Source organism: Antechinus flavipes, chromosome 2 (genome assembly GCF_016432865.1).
Source record: "Antechinus flavipes isolate AdamAnt ecotype Samford, QLD, Australia chromosome 2, AdamAnt_v2, whole genome shotgun sequence".
In the NCBI taxonomy this organism is placed as follows: domain Eukaryota; kingdom Metazoa; phylum Chordata; class Mammalia; order Dasyuromorphia; family Dasyuridae; genus Antechinus; species Antechinus flavipes.
In genome coordinates this window covers 663,083,381-663,105,843 of record NC_067399.1, presented here as the reverse complement: position 1 = coordinate 663,105,843, position 22,463 = coordinate 663,083,381, and the positions used below count along the sequence as shown (strand labels likewise).

General features: G+C 36.0%; 1 protein-coding gene across 1 annotated transcript in view; it reads right to left on the bottom strand.

Moving 5' to 3' along the window:
* Positions 1–1,589: 1,589 nt before the first annotated feature.
* RTKN2 (rhotekin 2) overlaps positions 1,590–22,463 on the bottom strand; it is a 69,452-nt gene continuing 48,578 nt past the window's right edge. The window contains exons 9-13 of the mRNA XM_051973864.1: positions 21,289–21,395; positions 19,528–19,659; positions 14,085–14,250; positions 8,934–9,041; positions 1,590–7,267 (exon numbers count right to left, since the gene is read on the bottom strand). Of these exons, the coding sequence (XP_051829824.1) occupies positions 6,921–7,267; positions 8,934–9,041; positions 14,085–14,250; positions 19,528–19,659; positions 21,289–21,395 (860 nt within the window). The 3' untranslated portion in view covers positions 1,590–6,920. The remainder of the gene's footprint in view (positions 7,268–8,933; positions 9,042–14,084; positions 14,251–19,527; positions 19,660–21,288; positions 21,396–22,463) is intronic.

The window sequence follows — 22,463 nt, the reverse complement described above, 5'->3', positions numbered from 1 at the left end:
AATAGTCCAGTCTGCCTGAAATGGAGAATTTGCCATCTGTGTCTGTACAAGCTGAAAGCCGGCATATGACAAGAGTCTTTTTGACTATAAGGCTCACCTTCCACTTTGTCAGACGGCCCCATGGGAGAGAACTGAGCTCCGTCTGCTCTGTTCTGATCCAGATCTTCGGCTCTTCTTCCACCCTTGGTCGTTCCAGATTTTCTCTCTCATTCAACATGGCACTTAGAGGCCCTGTTTCACTCATTTTCCACACCATCTAACTCACAAGGTATTGTTGGTAACATACCAAATAGTGTATCTCTCTGTTGCCCACTGGATCATTTGTAATTCAGTAAGTTCTATTTTTTCCCTTTGTTAAAATTGCATGAAGAAACATATGGAACATATTTTGATTAAGAACCCTCAGTGATATATGGAGCCAGTAATGAATTTTCATTAGAGAGAGAACATGTACACATGACCACATACCCTTTATGACTACTTCTGAAAATGCAGTTTCTACAATATTAAGTTGGCAATATTTGGTTTGTGCTTTTGAAAAAACCCTATTTTTTATGATGAAAATTTACCCAACTTATTGACTTGCCTTCACTTTCTTTCAGATGCAGCTTCATTATTACCCTCTTACGCGAAAGCCTTTAGTAAATGTCTAGTAATTTTATATTTCTGCAACATATTTTATGTGTGTCTTCATTAGGATGTAAATTCAATGAGAAGAGGGGTCTTTTCATTCTTTGCCCACAGCAGGTGATGAATCACAATCTACTTTAGTGGTCTTAGTGCATCCTTCCTTCAGTTAGTAAATGTTTCTCCACGGAGAAAGCAAACTCATTCGCACAAGAAGCGACAGGTTTTTAGCATGGTGGTTATGCTATAGGTTTGGAAAATCAAGTATAGACTTAACATTAGTAATTGAGTTAGTGGCCACTTTATTGCTCTTTTCTCTTCCTATCCCCATCTCTTAAGTTGTTCCCTGGAAGTAAATTAGGTGCTAAGGGAGGTAGCATTCAAATAAGTGGTCTCTTAGTGGCAAGGAGAGACAGTTTCTCTCAAGTGTCTAATTTACTATCAGATTCCCATTGGGGAAATTCTCCATCACCAAGTTATGAGAAAGCTTTGAGTTGCTATTTCCTAGTCTGTGGATAGTACCGAGGATGAAAAGAGGAAGTCTAGAATTCAAGGAAAGGTTATATGTAAAGAGTGTAGGATGTTAAATACATCCAATTCTGCATCTGACAAACGTTAGCTCCATCCAGACAAGACCATAAGGATATTGGTTTTACAATTAGCACGAGCGCCTGGCCTGTCTGTCCATTTGACTGAACTCGGGTCGCTATACTGTTTATTATTGTCAGTGTTAACCCAAAGGGAAAGTTCTTTGAGAGAAGCAAAAAAAAATGTACTCATGAATTGGTTCTTTGAATTTATAGTTGCCATGAACACATGGCTTCTAGTTGCTTAAGGAAATATAAGTCCTTGGTATAAAAGATCCCTTTAATTCAGAAATTCACTTTAACATAGATTTTAAGACAGGAGGGACATACAGAATACAAATTATACTATTACTTCGCAAAAATAACATTCAACAATTTCATGTCAGTTGAAAAGATTTTTATTTTTTTAAATAAAAAACAACAAAGTAGGTACTTCCTAGTTGTTAAGGCTAAAAAGTATTAACTGCAAAGTTAGACCATCCAGAACAAACCTTTGCTTATGATTAGTACCCATAAAGCAATTAAAAGTAAATATGTAAACATTTAACTACGGCAATGCCTTTGAAATGTAAGCGTAAAAAGACATCGCCATCTACATTACGGTTTAAGACTAATGGAACGTTTAAGATGTACCAGGAAATTAAACTGTCATCAGTTAAAGTTTAATTAGTGTTTTAATATTTCACTCTTAAAAATACAATTTGTGTTTTGCTAAATTCCTACCATATCGAAAAAAATATTCTGGGCGCGATGGCATTTCTCTGCCAGTTCTATCTCTACTACCTCTGCTCTCCAACCCCCGCATTACAGGTGATTGCTTTCTAAAATGCCATTTCACATAAATTGTGCCACACTGCCCTATAATTCCATTTGGGGCTGAACTAATTAACTTCTCAGCAGGTGGCTGAGGTGCTTGAATCCATGCCTGAAGAAATACTTGACTGCTTATACAATACAAACATGTCTAAGTGACCTTACATGGGTTGTCTCTAAATCATCACAATTTCCATTTTTAATAGTACCAGGTAAAATACATTTAATAGAACCCTAAAGGGCAAAGATAAGGCATTTATAAATGGATTTCACTTTCCACATACATTTGAATCCACTTAAAAAAGGCGCTCTCCCAGGTCAGGGGGGTACTTGAGAAAGTTAAAATGGATTTTGCAAAACTCACCGGAGAATTGGCCTGTCTGATATTTTCTGCAAAGCTGTTTACCTTAGGAGGTGTAAATTATATGCTAACCAAATGCCTTCTAGATTTACATCTCTGTCCCCACTCTGTGATTCTATTATTTTTGTATTTAACCACACTGTGACTGTCGATGCTTAAAAATACACTAATGCTTATTATAGGGAATTCACATAGCAGGATATAAAAAGCAAATTTGCAACCAGTCATTTCAGAGCATCAGAATATCATCACAGAATTGCCATATATCTCTTAGCTCTCTGGAGTTCCACCAATTAGGTTATCATTAACAAGGCCGGGTTTAAGTTTCCAGTCAAAAAAGGCTTTGTTTCAAGTTTACGTCTGTCTACACAAAGAGACAATTTAAAAGAGCAAACAAGGAATTTGAAAGGACAGCCCATTAAAGCTGAGCCAGCTTTTTTTTTCATTTTTTCATTTTTTTTTTTTTTTTACAACTCAGCATACATTATTCTGTGTCATAAACTGCTAATATTTATTGGAAATGAGATAAAATGAACAGGTCCTTGATGAACTTCATCATGGATTTAACTCAGTCCCTTCAAAAAAAAATCTTTATGAAGAGAATAGAGAGAGGGATGGAAGCTTTTTGCATAACAACAATGTCTTTCAAGGGGTATGTATGTGAGAGACAAAGGGAAGACAAATCCTATTCCAGAAAACATTCAATTCATTGTGTTTGTCTAGGGGAAAAAATAGCATCTTTCTAGTCTATACCATTGGTAAATTTAAAATCTTGGAGATAAAAAAATATTTAGGATTAAAATAGAAAAATTACTTTGGGTTAGGAAATGCTTTAGTTGACTGACCAAAACTATCAATTGACAAATAAACTATTCTTAAAATAGGAAGATTTGGGGGAGCCATTAATGTAGTCCTATTCTAGCATTTTCTATGTTTTTGTACTATTTATATGTTATGTATATTACATATAATCTGTTTAGAGGCATATTTCCTTAGAAGTTGTTTCTAGGAAGCATATTACTTTATGGAGATATCTTTTCACTTTAACATCTAGAGTGATGACATTTATTAGGCCACGGTATAGCTATGAGACAGTGAAGTCCCTGTTCTATTACAACAGCTTTGGAAAGAAGTTTCATTAATTTATCCTAGATTTTTTTTTAAACTAACATAGATATCCTAATGGTAATTATGTAGTTGTCTACACCAGAGCATAATGGAAAAATGTACAACTTAAAATACTTTTTACTATACTCCAGGCTCTCATGTTACTTAATCTAATAAACTGTAAGCAAATAGGGCCCAGATCTCACCAAGAGCAAGAGAGGAAACTGCCTGGTTTTGTCTTTTTGGGGGCAATTTAACTCTTTCCAGACATTATGGTAACAATAATAAGTTATTTCCTTCAGTGCACAAATGTGTACTGGAGATACCTCAGAGTCAGTGAAACTTAAAGGGCAGACAATTTACTTGGGATTCAGAAGTAGTTTCAGATTACTCTAGGCTAAGTCTTTATTGCATCTCATGTTGGGTATTCTGCTTAATGATTATTCAGTTTGTATACATTTCTATTAAATTATCAATATAAATTTTCCTTTGTATACTATTTATATTCCATCTACACTTGCCCATTTAGGATCTATTCACATAATCTGTCTATGATCACTCTGCACACCTTAAAGTGCTATACAAATGAGAATTATTACTATTCCTTTTATTTACAAAAGAAGTTATGATCCAAGATGTACAATTAGATAGTCATTGTTGAATATGAACATGCTTCACTTGATTGCATATTTGTTAAAAAGCCTTTTCTTTTTTTCTCTTTCATGAAAGGGGACAGTGAGAGGCAGAGAAAAGATACTTATTAGCTGAAAAAATAAAATAAAAATTCTAAAATAAAGAGAACCTGTTATTCTTGGTCTCAGTCCATCAGTAAACAAGAGGTCATTAGGAGGACTGTTAAAGGGCTCCAATTCATCCATGTCCAATGGCATAGAAACAGATATCCAACTCTGAGACCTTCAAAGTCGTCCACTGAGGAGAGGTACGACTGGTGTGTAAATTATTTTTGTAGCCAGGAACTTTTAACTCACATCAAACTAAAATCTCTCCCTGCTGTAATTTACATGAGAAATGAGAAGGATGGAATTCAAAAGTTTCAAGAGAGGTTAGACATAAAGTGATTCCAACTATGAAAGAGAGAATGGCCCATTCCAGTGACACAAGCCATTTTGCCTCTGGCGTAGTCTAGATATACAATTAAGTAGAAACAGATGACACAAAATACTATCTAAAACAGTCCTATTTAAAAAAAAAAAGAATTATTTTACATGAATTATTTTACATTTTAATACCAGTATTTTCCTTTTTGACTTTCAATGTCATCTGTTAAAAGGGCAATCAAAACTGCAACTAATATAAACTTCTTTCACTAGAGAAAGGAAGTTAGTTTTATTTCTAGGATTTCACAAGCAGAATCTTCCATAAATTACCCTAGCTAGCCATTCAGATTTGCCTGCACGCTAAGGATCTTGTCTCTCCTTGTTCTTCCAGGGATTGGGAAATTCTCCCTCATTCTTTGTATACATCTTGACCACACACACACACACACACACACACACACATATAGTACATGTCCTGCTACCAACAAAATGGCATCACTCTACGTGTTCACCTATACACAAATTAGACATCTACATACATATATGTACATATATAAGCACACACATTCCAGACATAAATATTACATATGTGGCAATAGATATTATCGGGAAAAAAAAATAAAGGCTCCAATTAAATTAACAGAGACCCTTTTGGCCAAGTACTTATTCTACATTGTAATAATGCAGTCCTGATCCAAGATTTGGAGCTTTTAATAGCTTTAAAAAGATCCCCAGAGATTAGAGAACAGGGCAGTAATTTAATCCTTGTATTTTTATTTCCTTCTTCCAACAACATTTAGAATTCAGCAGGATTTGAGATGGTTAGTGTTGCTACTGACACCTTATGGAAAATGCTTTGTCTGGAAATTTGGATTAGATATTTTTAAGAACCAATCCTCTGTTCTAGCTTACAAGAAACATTATAACAAGAAAAGGATTTTTTGTTCCTTTTAAGGTGTTCATCTGTTCCTGCTGTTTATTCTTCTCCTTGAATTCATAATCCCATTTCTGTCACCATGATTAGTTGCTATGGAAATTACCACCTATGGAAATTATGTCACTGTTGTAAGAATCTGACTTTAGGTAGATAACAGAGACAACAGATTATAAACCTTTAACTAAGAAAGAAAGATCAGATTTAATATGAATGCTATTTATTTGTGTTTAATATGGAAAATTAATACCATACTCAACTTTTCTGAGAATTCCTAATCTGCCATCTCCTTTGAACACAGCTACTAATTAAATGTTAAAATGTTGGCCAAGCACTCAATTACAAACCAAAGTTTGAAAATCCAATGTTACACAATAGGAAATTAGCACTGGATAGAAAGCGTATTTCTTGTTCAATAATGCATAGAACATGTTGTCGTGTATCATTTCTATAGGCCAAAATTGGATGTATTTGACTTTCAGGGATTAATGGTAAAACATAGCTACGGGTCTCATCAAGGAAACAATTTTAAATAGTGCATTAAAAATTCCTTTTAAAGATGAAGAATTCAATCTGATTCCAGAATTTATCCCAAGAATTTAAAAGGTCAAGTCTATAAACTGGTGACTAATACTGAATTGGAGCCAGTGAAATGTCAGATGAAAATTCCAGAATATTAAAGAAACTTTCTTGGGTGGATTCGGCAATTTGTGGTTTGAATAAAACTTTTGAAATATGAATTAAAACAAACTTTGATTCCCATTAAAATTCACAGGATGAATATATGACACATATTTAATAACATAACTAGGAATTCTCTCCCCAACAACCCTCAATTTTTTCACTCTGTTTTCCCTGGGGGCAAAGTTTATACCCTGGTGTTGAGGTGGGAGCAAGTTAACTCTTCCAGACTGTAAGACTACATTTAGAATCTGACTCATTCATTCTATTATGGAAACTGAATGGAGACAGTTAAGCATGGAAAATGGTCCCCCCCCCCAAAAAAAAAAAAAAAAACTACAAAAAACAAAAAAAATTTTAAAAAAACCCCTATTTTCTTCCCTAACTATAATATTTAGTTACACTATTATAAACCATTGATGCAAATCACTATCTATTGCAATATGAATAATTACCACAGTCATTAAGTAGCAACACATCTCAATGACTCTGAAGGAACAAGTCCCAATGACAAATAGGAACCAACACCGGCTTTGGCTAAGCCATGTATTCATTAAGAGTTACATTTGGGATTGCAACAATTCAAAGACAATCTTGAAGAACCCGGAATTATTCTTGAAGAATGTCTTTGGTAGATTTCTGTCCTGGCCCTGGCCCCAGTTTGGCCTCTACATTGTACCTCAAGAGGCTGAGATCTCATCACCCTAAATTATCATCTCTACTGGGAAGCAGCAACAAGGCGCACTTGTAGCTTATATGAGGGATGGATCCAAAGAGGAGGCCCGAGAGTCAAAGTCCTTTTCCCAGTTCTCCTTGTCCAATTGGTCCGATGTCGCCGGTCCTTTCATGCTACATGGTGGCTTATCGGAAGGAGGCAGAGGTGCTCGCCTTTTTTTCCCTTTCCCATCATTAGTATTTAAAGGGTCTTTTACTGGAGACAACACAACCTTTTTTTGCAAGACTATTTGATGAGTCCCGTCAAAGAACGCCCCCCATCGGGAAGATGAGTCTTTTTCAATGAGGAACTGCCCATGAGTATCTTCAATTTTCTTCTTTATGATGTCAGTTAAACTCTCAAGTTTCACTGGGGAATCAATGCCTATAATGATTTTAAGGGGGGAAAAACTGGTGATAAAATTCCAAAGTTTCAATCATTTATTCATTTCCTAACATTAAGAGCTAGTAAGGATCTTAGATCAACACCTTAGACAAAGCTAAATCATTTTAGAATGTTTGTGATTAAATATCAAGTTTAAAAAAAAAAAGTTAAACTAAAACAATTCCATTTATATTGCCAAACATCTGAGCCATTGCTTCCTCATCTGCAAAAAGACAGGGTTGGATCAGAGATACTCTATGAAGATACTCTATGATCCCTTTCAGCTCAAGGTCTAAAAGGTGATAATTCTATATTTCTTAGTCAATACAATTCTCCTGCAAGAATTTGCTCACGGGAACAGCTAGGTGGTATAGTGGATAGAATACCAGCCCTGAAATCAGGAGGACCTGAGTTCAAATATGGCCTCAGACACAATACTTCCTGTTACCTGTGTGATCTGGGCAAGTCACTTAACCCCAATTGCCTCAGCCAAAATTTTTTTAAAAAAGAATTTGTTCAGAAGTGGTCTTACTCAAAGGCAAAGAATGCTGCCATGGAATATAATGCCCCAAATTAATACTGCTGCTTCTAAAGTTTTTTCTCCAATCTGGAAGTCTTTGTCATATAGGATATATATTTACATGTTAAATATATACATTTTATTATATATATTTTTAGAGAGTATATTTTTAAAATGGAGCTATGTAACATAAACACACATATAGATTTACATATATATATAGATTTACATATATATATATAGATTTACATATATACATCATTAACTCTAGATGGAAAACTACACTTCACATCCAAGTAAAGGTAAAGCTTTCTTTCCTTTTCAGCAGTTTGCATTGCAAAATTTCAGACTCTTGTGACTGAATAAACATTTGGCCCCTAGACTGCCACAGACTTTGCCAGAGGGGGAAAAGATCAGAGACACTCATCTCTATTCTCTTTGGTAAGGAAAGTGTCCTGAGCATAAATAGCTAGTTGAATATTTACTCTTAAATAAAATTGTACTTTCAAACATTCTGCCCAGCTTGAGGAGTATGAGTTTGGCTATATGGGGATGATGACAGATGAAAAGAGAATGTAGTTGTGATTTCCTATCTATTCACAATATGGCTGCAAAGTCACACAGTTCAGATCTTAAATACTCTTTAAAATATGGGAGATTGGAATATCAATGAGACTAGAAGTTTCAAACTTTTCCAAGTAACAAACACTGCAATTTTCTTTGGCCAAAGATGAAAGCTTTCCATGCATTAATATTCATTTTCCAAAACCACTTAAAAATGAATTTAATAAAAGAGAAAAAAAATTACAGTACATGACTATAATTTGGAATATTGTAAGCTTTCATTTTCAAAATTTTCATCAGCTACTCAGTTAATGTTTATTTCCCCTGTACCTTTATTCATACTGAAGCCTTAAAATTGTGTTTGATCTTAAGCATTCAAGCTATGAAAAATGTGTATTCATTAATTTTGTATTAATTCATATATTAAACATGAACTCCTTAGGATGTAATCATAGTCTTTTTTCATTCATTCTGACGGCCCCTAAAAAATTCAGCATTTTAATGTCAATAGAACAAGCTGTTTGAATACAGACAATGTTGTTTTTGTTACCCTGCAGCTTGGAAAAGACAAATCCCACTTACTCATATCATGGTAGACTGAGGTCGCCTCTTTTGTCAAGAACAAAGGTGGTTTCCGTGGTGACATAATCTCAATTTTCATAAGTTCTTCACAACAATGCTTCCATTGGCCTGAGAAAGAAAAGACAGACTAGGCTAAAATATAAATGCAAATCCATATATTTTATTTTTAACAGATGCCAGTAAATTTAATTTGATTTGTGAGTAAACCTGAAAAACATCACCTTTAAATAAACTTGCACAAAAACCCATAACTTTCTTTACTGTGGGTTAAAAAACCCACATCTTGATATAATAATAAAAAAATTTTAATAGCAAAAATAACAAAAAGTGTTTTGTTTTTTTTAAAGAGAAAAAAAATAAAAAGAAGAAAAGTTTCTTGTGCAGATATTAAGCTACACTTTAATAGGATGATAATTTTTACTTCTTCACTAAAAGGACAGTAATCAAGTAATCACTCCTTTGTGATTCCCACTCAAAGTTAAACTACAGCAATGTTAATTTACATAATAAATATAAGCATTCAGTGTTTCAGACAAAATCAAAAGTAAAAACTACCTGAAAGCTGAAACCGTGTTTTAAGGCACAATTTTAATTTGGGAGAACATAACTAAGAATTGCCAATTTAATAAACAATTGTTCTATTATCTAAAATGATGATTATTCTTTTGACAACCATCTAATGTCGGAAAATCGTTCTTTTTTCTTTAAGTGAAACCAGTTATTACTAAAATATTGGACAGATATCACACAATCTATTTCTAACTCAAGCAAATTTGTTTTAGGAGCGACATTTTAAAATGAGTAGGCATTGGAATCGGAAAACAATCTAATCTTGGAGAAAATTAAAGAGCTTGGGAAAGATGAACTGTTCTCTCAAAACTTTTATTTTAAAATCTAATCCTCAGACTGACTTCCCTTGGAGGGGCTTCTCTAACATACGTTCATTCATCTGTTCATTCCTTGGTTCCAGGACTTAGTGAGCACCTACTATGCACAGACAACATCCCTGCCCGTCACTGTACTCGCTACTAATTACCCAACTGGAAGACATATAGTCCTCGGGCATAAGGTTTATGCCCTCCACACGACCAGGAAAACGACTGTAGTACAAATGCCTGCAACTTTTTAAGACTGATTTATGGCCTACAGTTCCCTGCATTTTATTATGTTCTCAATATCCACGCTCATGATCCAGTCTGACTGGTTTTCCTGGCTTTAAGAAATTAAAGACATCTCATTTTCGGTCAAGTTATCTGCACAGTTTTCTGAGTTTTCCTCTAAAATACTAGCCGGTTAATTAATACAGTTATAACTTCTTAATCCATTCACCTCAAGTAAATAAGGAAAATAAAAAACCTTTCAGTATGTTTTATTACAGCCTGTTAAGTACGGTATATGGTAAAGATATGGAAACAAGCAAGACAGCAATTTATGAAAGGAATAAAATTCCAAGGATAAACCTTCAAGAGTGCTCTAAGCCAAGTTTAAATCTCTGGGGATCTGGGCCCGGTATTTTCCCCCTCTTTTAAATAAAGACATAAAAGCTAGCTGCTGCCCTCCCTCCCCTTCCCCCCTGCAAATCAACCTCTAGTCTAATGAGAAAATAATGAAACAGATTGTGGACAAGCCAAGCAGGATGTCTCTGCTGCCATTCTCGACAAATTCTCAAGTGCGGCGTTTTTACTGCGCCCGATTAGCTGAAGGAGTCTCATTGTTAAACTGCTGGCTGAATTTTGTAAAAGATACTAATCTTGTTCGAAATTGGAACATAATACCACCTTCCCCACTGTACCCTTCACAACAGCAAATTCTACTCAAGTCAGAGAAGCCTAGATTTAGGGGAAACGTTGAGCGGCTCCATCTTCGCCAGGGAAGGCAGGTCTCCTGGCAAGGAGACCCAACGGGTCCCTCCGGCTGCGGGTGGCTGCATCTTATGGCCATAAGAAATAGTCGGGACAAAGCGGGCCTGGCCAGACGCAGCCTGGCTGGCGGAGGGAGCGGCCGCCGCGGCCCTCATCCCTTGGCTGGCTGATGGGAGAGCGGGGGCCGCCAGGAAGGAAGGCCTGTCTCCACGCTGGGCAACTCTTCCTGGGCACGCCGGGGTCCTGCTCAGCCCCTGCCCCAACTTCCCCCTCCCCCAATCTCTGCTGCCTCTGCCGCCATCCACTCATGTCCTAGCCTCCAGAATCCCGCTTCTTGGCAGAGATCCCGGAGGGGCTTGCATTTCTTTCTTTCTCCGGCTCATTTTACAGATGAGGAACCTGAGGTAGCCAGGGCAAGGTGACTTCTCCAGGGTCCCACAGCCGGTAAGGGAATGAAGTCCCATTTAAATTTGCACTACGGCGCCCCCTAGCGGCGCTCCTGGGGTCACACAATCCTCAGCCTCTGGGAATGGCCAATAGTCCGGGTCCAAGATGGTGCTGGAGGAGGACAGCCGCAGGTTTTGGATCTGGGAAGCTGCAGAGCTTCCAGCGGCTCCGCTTCCTGTATTCCAGCCAAACAGCCTGACTATACCCCCAACTTCTCCCAGGAGTCTCCTCCTCTGCATTCTAACAGGCTGGATTTTCCCATGGGACTCCATTCTTCAACTGCCTGTTGAAATACTGTTTACCTCCTATTACAATGTATTTTGTTTTCAGGGGGAAGGCCTTTGCCCTGGAATCTCTGGATATTAAGATGTCGATTTAACTTTGGAAGTCTTATCAAATTCTTGGAAGAATTTCTGTGTCCTCATCTTCTACAACAGATGTTGGCACAAAAGTTTCTATTACTTCATGTTTTTTGGAAAATGCTCATCCTGCCCCCTGCAAGACAAGATAGCTCTATCTCCCATGAAATCTTTTTTTTTTTAAATTGCCTTGGGACATAGGCGATTACAACATCTTTATTTGCCCTTCTCAGAAGGATCTGTAAGAACTGTTTCCATTAAGCTGCAATCTCCTTGTTAATATTGATAGGATTCAGTTGCTCCAGCCACCCGACCGTCCAGTCACTGGAGAATGCCCCATTTGGAGCACCAAGCAGCATTAATGCTGCTCTCAGAACCCGGGATTAGAACGTCTCTCTCCCTTTCACAGAAAGGCCTGGTTTCTTCTGTTAACTTTATCTCATGATATGAGATGACCAAGGTATGGCCAAAGAGTTTCTGTAAGAACTGATTTCCTTTAAAAGAAGGTGAGTTCATAGCTTAACAAATATAACACTTATAAACATCACACACACACACACACGCACACACACACACACAGTGGCAACCTTATCATAACAGCAATTCTTTAGTAACTGGGGGAAAGGGAGAATGTAGGAAGGTAAAAAGATCAAAGATGATCAATTATAAATGCAGGTTTTTGATCATGGCTCCTAGGTATTATAATGTGTTACATCTTGTTTGCTTGAATCTCACTATAAAGTTGTTCTTGGATCCTTAGCCACAAGATGGTGGACTTTTCTGTCCAAGGCCAAGCCCACCAAATTTGCACTCACTACTTCCTCAAGGTCTGCAACATCTCCTCTCCTTGTCTCTCATCAAACCCTCTTTCTATTGGCTCCTTCCTTGCCTGCCACAAATGTGCCAAAGCCTCTTCTAGCTGAGATTCAAGCCACTTTCCCATGTCTACACCAATATTTTCACTTTTCACAGCTTCTGACCCTTTTGCAGTCTAGCTTTTCACCTCAGTCAGTTCCAGATGATGAAAGTCACCAATGAGCCCTCTCCACTGATGGCCTTCTCAGCCTCCTTCAAGCTTTTCATCCTGTTGACCAACTTCGGCTCCCAGATCCTGACTTGTTTCCTGGTTCCCTACGTGTGGGTTTGATGGCTCCTTTACTGCCCATTTACCACAGAACAACCTTGAACTCCAGATACTCCCTTCATTGCTGGGTCGTCCTCTCTCTATCCCCTCTTGGAGACTGTACCAGCTCCTACAGATGCAAGGATCACCATCTCTAGGCTGATGACTCCCAAGCCTGCATGTGTCTCTCCTGAGCTCTGCCTGGATGCCCACAGGCCCCTGAATTCTCCCAGGACCTCCCCCAGTCACAGGTTTCCTTCCACTATTCTTTTCATCCCACAGCTTGGATTATTACACTTGGCTACTGTCTCTTCCTCACCCACATAGCCAATCCATCAACAATCTCCCTCCACAATCTCTCCAAGATGATCCCTTCTCTCCACTCCCATGATCACCACCTCCTTCAGATTCTTATCCCCACCTGCATCCACTCCATTAGTCTTCCCATCTCAGCTTTCCCATCCATTCTCCAAACAGCTAATAAAGTAACTACCAACATATGGGTCTTACCAAGTCACTCTCCTATGATATATTTCAACAGCTCCCTTTGCCTCTCAAATTAGTTTTCATTGTTGCCCTAATCTGTCCCACCTACATTTCCAGCCTTTTAAATATATTACTTAACTACATTATCCAGTTTATCCAAACTGGTCTTTTTACTGTTCCTCACATGATGTTCCATCTCTCACCTCCATGCATTTGCACAGGTTGTCCTCCATGTATAGGCTATCATTCTACTACAGCTCTGCCCCTTAGCACTCCTTTGTTTTCTTCTAAAGTGTTCAACACACATCATCTCCACAAGGCCTTTCTTACTCTTTCCAGAAGGCCCTTTCTCCAACTTACTTCTCATTTATTTTGTACAGCTTTTGTACATATTTATTTGGATAGACTTCTTCAATAAAATCCACTCTTCATTACCTACCTGTATCCTCAATCCCTAGCACAATGCATGGTACACAGTAGGTAACAAATGGTTGTTCAATGGCTAATTAAAAGATCTTAGGATTTCTGAGAAGATATGGTCAATGAATCTTGAGAGGGAAGGAATAAGCATCTACTGAGTAACAATCATGTGCCAGGCACTGTAACAAATACTATTTGATCCTCACAACAATGCTGCAAGTAGTTATTACTATTACTATTAGTAATAATCCTCCTTCTTCTCCTCCTCCTCCCATATTGCAAACAAAGTGAAGCAGACTTGTCTAGTCATACAAGTAGCTTGGATTTTCCTGATTCCCTTACCTCCCCACCCAGAGCTCTGTATATCATGACACCCCCAAGGGGCAGTATTATATATACCTTTATATTATAAATATAGAACTATACCCCTAGAAAACCCCAAATGTTTACTTACTGAGGTCAAAAATATGCTGCCTGAAGGCGTCCATCCACTCCTGAAGCTCTTCCAGACTATCTGCTGCAAATGTCTCTGTGATGGCCTTATCATCTATAATGTTGATCACGAAGAAGCGATGGGCTTTTTTCTTGGGATCTTTATCCATCGCACGGATTCTGGTTTCCTAAAAGTTTGGATAAAACGCCAATTCAACAATTCATCCAAAGACTGGAGGCTTTTGGTACAGTTGCCTAGCACACAGCGATAAATCTGACATCAGTCCTGGCCTAAAAGGAGTTGTTCCTAGGACTGATTTTCAATATTCAAACTTCAAACATATAAAAAATTCGGGAATTTTCAAATGAGTAACAGTGACTCTTTATAGTGACTGAGATTAAAAGCTAGTCGCTATTTGAATCTCCCATGGAGTGAGGGGGATATGAGGGGGAGACTTTTATTTGCAGCTCTTAACTTGAGCAATGAAACAAGAACTGAATATGATAACTGTAATACAGAGTATACATTATCTCTATTTCCAAGAGTAATAAGATGGAAAAGAATCCGTCAAATGCTCCTCATTCTGACATTCGAGCCAGGAACTAGAAGTATCAGCTGAGGTAGGGAAAGGACAATAGAGTTTCTACTGTAGTGAGACATTGTGAGGGCTTCCTCATTAACATTTATTTTATATCTACCATTCATTTATAAAGCTCATAGCTAAAGGTCTATAAAGTGATATTACTCCCATAAAATGTTCAAATTCAATTTTTTGGTTGCAGGAAAGCATTAAAAAAAAAAAAAAAACCAGATCCAGGTCCCTGAAAAGGCAATCATCCTGTTGGGCTGGATTTGCCCACAGAAAGAAGACAGAAAAAAAGTCATAGTTTCACAAAAGATTAGACAAGGTGTTTCTGAATAGCAAGTGGGAAGAGGCTGGGGGAACACACCCTGCCCCATTTTAGGGGATAATAATGTAATTAGGCAGATTCACAAATGGTTAAGGAAGCAGACCTCAGACAGCAGTGATTTGAAAAGCCACACTTAGGGAGTCACAAGTGGGATGAAAGGGGGATGTGCCCCGTATGCTTTTCAATTAAAAAAAATTAGTGATATCTTCAGTTTTACATCACCTGCCCAAATTTCCCATTTCTTTTCCCCTGACTCCTCCCAGATAATCATTGAATAATTGAAAAAAAATTAAAACATAACCCTCCCTAAAAAAAAAATACTGATTAATATATATATTTTTTTAAATCTGATATGTGTTATGTTCTATAGCCTTGAATCCCTACCTCTGTCCTTCCCCACCTCTGCAAAGGAGGGGCAGGGATGCCTTCTACTTTTTCTTTGGTACTGGCTTCTTGAGCATTTTGCAGCATTTTCTCCACCAATCTCTCTAACTTCAAATGCCTTCCCCTCCCAATTTCTATTTTTCTTATATACAGCTCACTTTGTATTTTTTTATATCTTGTCTTCTCAGACTAAATTCCTTGAGAGCAGAAATTGATTTTTACCATGTTTTATGTCTCTAGTACATAGTAGGGACTAATCAACTGATTATTTTATGGTTTTGCTTCTCTCCATTCACTAAGTTGAAGTCATTGTGGGTAGAAGGGTATTTTGCTATGGTTATTTTACCTTGTCCTTCCACACTTCTGTGTTCCATCATAGATGTTTCTTCCTAAAATAGTTATATTCTTTTAATTTACATACTGCAATTCCTATATCCCTTTTCCTAATGAGCATCTACTTTGTTCCAAGTTTTTTGCTATTTCACAAAGTGATGCTATAAATACATTGGTATAATATAGGACCTTGGATTCTCAGTTTCAAAGGACATGTAGATTTCCGTCACTGTAGAATTCCAAATTGCTTTCCAAAGTGGTCAACTAATTCACTGCTCCAAGAAAATATCAGCATATCTTTATTTCTCCATATCCCCTCCAGCATTGACTAGCCCACCTTAGCTGGGTGTGAAACTCCAGAGCTATTGCATTGCATTTCTCTCTGAAGTTTTCTTTCAAGTTTCCTCCTACTAGGAAATGGCTTCTTGTTAGTTAGTTGTCTATAAATTTTTGGATATCAAACTCTTATCTAAGAATTTAATGCAAACATTTTCTTCCCCATTTGACTGAATCTCTTCTTTACCTAGATCTGTTTATTTCCTTTGTGCAGAAGCTTTAAAAAAAAACAACCTCTTTTTATTAAAATTATTTGTGTTATCTTTTATAATTGACTCCATCCCTTACCCGATTAGGAATATTCTTAACCATAACTGTGAAAGATATAGTATCTATTTGTCTTCTAATTTTTTTTTAATGTACAGTCTTAATATCCAGATCAGGAATGATTGTAAAAAATGGTTTAAGATGTTAGAATAACTTTGGTCAGATTGCTTTATAGTTAAATATTGGTCTTTATCAAATAGGGAGTTCTTTTCTAAATGTTTTTAGATTTACTATACATTTGGTGATTGTTTTCCATTATTTCCAATTCTCCATTGCTTACTCCCTATCATTGATTTGTTCTTTTGTAATTTAAAAGAATACCAAATGGTTGTGATGACTACCTGCTTTGTAATACAGTTTGAAATATGGAAGTGCTATTCATTTCCCCTTTTTTTCATTATTTCCTTTAATAGTCTGAATCTTTTGTTCCCTTAAACAAAATTTTTATGGGGCTTGATAGTTTGATAGTTTCTCTTGATAGAGAAGTTTGATAGTTTGACTGCCATAGCATTAAAACTGTAAATTAACTTTTTATTATATTGGCATGGCCTATCCATGAGCACTGAATATATTTTCAATCATTTATGTTCTTTATTTTCCTAAGGAGCTTTTCTATGTGTACAACTTTGCTTCTACTTTTTATCAATATTGCTGATAAAAGCCAATGTGGCAAGTCTTTTAAATTTCTGCAAGTCTGATGAGGACTGAAAGAACATCTTGGATAAGAGAATCAAGATTTATTTTTGTTCTTCTACAGGGCAATAATGCCTTGACTAATTTGTGAATTGGATTTAAGAGAGGTGGAGTTTACACTCTTCTCCAGAACCAAGATAAAACCAAAAATCCAACTGTGAAGGTGAGCAGGTTTTACTAAAACACAGCCAGGAAAAAGATTGGCTGGAATCAGTTTAAAATGCCAATTAAAGTAGTTTGTATTCTATCCTAGGGACAATAGGAATGCTGAAGGATGACAAAATCTGAAATGTGCTCTACTTGAACCCTAATTATTTCTCCCTTTTCCTGCAGAGTAAATAATTCTTTTTCATACCAGAAAAGAAAAAAAAAATTATCTACAATTCATATGGAAACTTTTTTAAAAATAAGAAATTATATAACAGATTAAGTTAGAAGTAAATATAAAACTAATGCAAGTAGGCTAAAAGAGAACAGACAGGTTTGTATCAAATCCATAATCAACAAATATTAAGGGCCTACTATATCTCATGGCAACCTGGGGACACAAAGCAGCAAAAGCAACCCCTGTCCTCAAGGGGCTGATAGGATATCAAGATCTGATAAGGTCCTGGGTAAAGATAAGTAAGAAATATGTGATAAAAAGCAATTTTCCCGTAGATATGGGGACAGGATATGGAGAAACAACACTCAAAAAAACTGTATTCACAACCAGATGAAAGAATGTTCCAAATCAATAAGAATAAGAGAAATACAAATGAATATAACTCCTAGTTTTATCTCATAGCCAGAAAACCAGTAAAGCTGACAAATGGAAACAATTAACCGAAGGAGGGGTGGCAAAAATAAAAGCACACTAATGCAGTGTCAACCACTCTGCAATGCAATTTGAGATAATGCAAATAAAGAGATTCCATTGTAAAGCATATACTTTACTCAGAGAAGTAAATGGAAGATCAAAAGAAAAGGGATTTAAATGAATACTACCAAACAGGTAAAGATCAATTCCAACATTAAATAGATAATGTGAAATAATTATTATACATATACATTATAATTATAAGGCAAAGAAACAATTTTTATAAAACAATTATGATGCTAATACCTAAACCAGAAAGAGCAAAAATGGAAATAAAATTAAAGATCAATTTCATTAACACATATGGATGCAAAATCCTAGCTAAAATGCTAGCTAGGAGATTACAACAATATATCAAAGATTATACCTTTTGATCATGTGGGATTTATACCAGAAATACAGAAATAGTTTAACATAAGGGAAAATTACATCAAAAATAAAAATAACAAAAATTATGATTATATGAAAAGATGCAGAAAAAGCTTTGACAAAATAACTTCAAAGCATAGGTATAAATGGATTTTTCCTTAAAATGATAAGAAGCATCTATTTAAAACCATCAGTAAGTATTATGGGAATATGGTAGAAGCCTTTCTAATAAGATCAGGAGTGAAACAAGGATGTCCATAATCACCAATATTGTTAATATGGGTGATATAATATAATAATTGGTTAATTGGTTAATATTGGTGATATAGTATTGTTCTTGAAATACTAGCTATAGCAATAAGACATGAAAAAGAAACCAAAGGCATCAAAATAAGCAATGAAGAAACCAAAGTTTCCCTGTGAAGATGATTTGATGGTATACTAGATATACTTGGAAAATCTAGCTGAAACAATTTTAGCAAAAGTAGCAGAATATAACATAAACCCACATAAATCATCACCATTTCTATATATCACCAACAAAACCCTTCAAGAAGAGATAGTAAAAGATATTCCATTTAAAATAACAATAGGCAGCATAAAATATATGTGCCAAGACAAACTCATGAACTAAACATATATAAAATATATTTTACACAAAAAAAGTCAGATTTAAATAATTGGAGAAATTATAATGATCATGGGTAGGTAGAGCCAATATAATAAAAATGGCAGTTTTACCTAAACTAACCTACTTACTGTCAAAAATTATTTTTTTGCTAGAAAAGAAATAAAACAATTTTGGAACAAAAAGTTAAAAACATCAAAGGAATTAGTGGGGGGAAAAGGGAAGAAGATCTAAATCCAATTATTTATAATAAAACAGTCATTCTCAAAACTATCTAGGTACTGGCTAAGAAAAAGAAAGTTGTTCTTTTTGATCTTTCTGTTTTACTTTTTGATCCTCTATTTTTGAGGATCAGTGGATGAACAATAAAATATTCTTTAGATTATACAAATATCCAGTTTAATGGGTGTAGGTTTCCCTGCTTATTGAATGGTAATGAGGCCAGTAAGATTTCTCCTAAAAAGATAAGCTCTGACAAAGAAAGGAGAGAATGGAATCAGCTTTCACCATTTTATGACAACATTTTAGTAAATAAGATGTATAAGGAAGGCTTCCAACACAACAGAATTTCACATCTGGGGGCAGAAGTGAAATTGATTAACTCAGAAGTGATCAAATGCAGAGTCTTTTTTAGAACCTTTTTTTTTTTTTTCTCCTTACTCACTGAAGGGAATCATATTTTACCTTGTTAAAAGGCACTACCAAAGTGGGTTCTATTTTAGCTTCAATTTCTTCTGGGCTGTAATAGCAGAAGAGTTGGCCGCTTCTCAACACAGAATAGAACCTTGTCCAGATAATTAGGCCTTCAACCGTTTGCTGAGGAAGAGATAATCAACAAATTAACAACTTTCTCAGTTTTGCTAATTTTAAGAAAATTTTGAAATTCTCCAAGTTTACACTGTTTTTATAATTTAAAACTAATAAGCAACTTCCTTTTTAATTCCCTGTGAAATAAATCAATTGCCTGAGATCAAAAAGCAAGTTAGCTTCAGGGAATTAAAGTCCCAAATTCACAAAGAATTTAGACTAAAGAAGAAATAAAAAAATACCACAGAGCTACTCCCCACACGAAATCATAATCAATACATTGTTCTAGGAGATCTTTCACCGGATGAAGCAAATCTATTAAAAATTAGTGTTTCAAACACAGTGGCAATCCATCAAATGACCCAGCAAAATTAGAAAAATAACTTTCAAAATCTTGTTTTTGCCACACTTTGCTGGGAATACTGAAAATGTCAACTACTCAGTAAGAATGCAAATTTTCTTTTCTTCTAATAATGGAATCTCTCTCGGAAAAAAGCTATTGATTCACTATAGTCCATAATGAATTATTTACTGGATGGAAATAACTATTTATGGTTATAAATAAATCAGTAGTAGGTGGCACAGAAGCAGATTTGGAAGCCCAGAGGCCTCAAGAGTGCCAAATCCCATCTCTGCCAGAAATTGCCGTATGTGAAAGATGTCAAGCATTTCCCCCTCCCCAAATCAGGACTCCACAAAAAAGGGGCCTTCTGTTACTGAACATCTAGCACAGCAAGAGCTGGGATGAGGAAAAATAGGGCAGATTTCCTTATGCAACAAGCAGACATCAGGCCTCCCTCTGGTCAAATCCTATCCCCTCTTCTTATAAACAAGCAAAGACACCAGTTTTTGACTGTGTGTCTTGGACCTTTTGGTCTGGTCAGGATAAAATTTATAAATTCATTAAATAAAATATATAGGATTAGTATGGAAAGAAGAATTGTATATGTATAACCTATATTAGATTGTTTGCTGCTTGGGAAGGGAGGAAAAATCTGAAACACAAAATCTTGCAAAAGTGGATGTTGAAAATTATCTTTACACATATTTGGAAAAATAAAATACTATTGAAAAAAATACATGGGATTACATAGGGAACCAATTATACTGAAATTGTTATCAAAAAAACTTTTAAGCCCATGGACCCAGGACACATACATGTGCATGCTTTGTGCACGCACACACACACACACACACACACATGTGCCCTGCATCCCTGACAATCACATGTCCCGGTACTTAAGAGGAGCAGAAATGGGTACTCTCTTGATACTGCTCATCCCTCTTCCCTTCTAAAAGTCTGGGGCAGCTGAGCACCTTCCAATCTCCCCTTCCCAAGCAGTAATCTCTTAGCTTCCACTGTGTTTTGGACTTTCCCCTTAGAAGCCCATCTCCAACAAAGATCTTCTCAGTTTATAATGAGTACATAAGCACACTAACATTGGTCTAATGATTGATCAAATTTAGACATAACACTTTAATAACCCCATAAAGTCTTATGTTCTACAATAGACTTTTCCCTATTGGAAGAAGGCCAGAAAGCAACATCAGTATATACAGATTTAATTGGGTATAATATTCTCTATTACTTCAAACAGACATTCACTGCTGCTACAGGATATGTAAAAGCATTCTAACCTGCTGATTAAGAAATCCTTTGAATGCATCTTCAGCCATGCAAGCTGGCTGAGCAACTAATCGGCAGCACATGTTGCCATACAAGGGAAGCCAAAATGATGACTCTTCTGTTTAAAAGAAAAAAAATCAGGAGGAGAAAAATCACAACCATTGTGCAATGATAGAAACTCATTTAAGTCAGTTACAAAATCCATTTTAATTTTGTGATATTTTATCTTTGTACAACAATAGATTTTAAAATTCATCTCTTAGCATTATAAGCTATTCGAATGTTTATTATACCAGTGCTGTCTGATGCTCACTCTACACAGAATACAAATGTCATGATCAGAAAGAAACAAATGCTTAGAATAGATCCAAGAGATCAGGATGAAGTTTGTGGGCTTGGCCAGTAGGGTTACAAGAAAGAAGTAGGATTAATAGCATTTATCCTGTATTTCTTCTGTTTAAATAAACAGAAGCCTTTTGATAGGTTACCTTTTTGTTTATGTTCCTAAAAAGTCAATAAAAAGGAGTATTGGTATGTCACATTTTAGTAGACGTATCCTAAGAAGTGTCTAGGAATAAATCAAATATCAAATACTATTTTTCTAACTGGTTTACGTTATGAAAATCAGTCACTTTTTTTAAAAGACTAGAGTAAAATATTAATTTTAAAAGAAAAACTGTTCATTGTTAGAATATTAGCAATATTCTAAATATGAATGCTCAGTAACCAGAATTCTTGTTTGGTTGGGTGGCTTGTAGGGTTTAAAGGAAAAAAGAATAATGACTTAGCTTAACCAAATGACTTAGCTTAACTAAACAGAACAGTCAATGGAAAAACCATGGTGCCTTTTGATCAAAGCTCTTTTCCAACATGACACAGCAGGATAAGCACACCACCACTTTTCATGGACTTCTGAGAGATTTAGTTTCTCAGCAGCTTGTGGAAACTGCTGCCAGGTTTGCAGAACAAATAGGAACCTCATACCCATCATTATGGAAAAAATGATTAAAAACAACTAAAGGCAATGCCAGTGGCATTGTGGAGAAACAAATAAACTTACTTCATTGCTGGTTCAAACAGGTTCAAATAAGTTACTAAGCATATGCTAATGTGAGACAATATGGTGGTTAAGAAGACCTAGGATAAAGTCTTTCCTTCTATCCCTCCTGGATGGGGGCAAGTTATT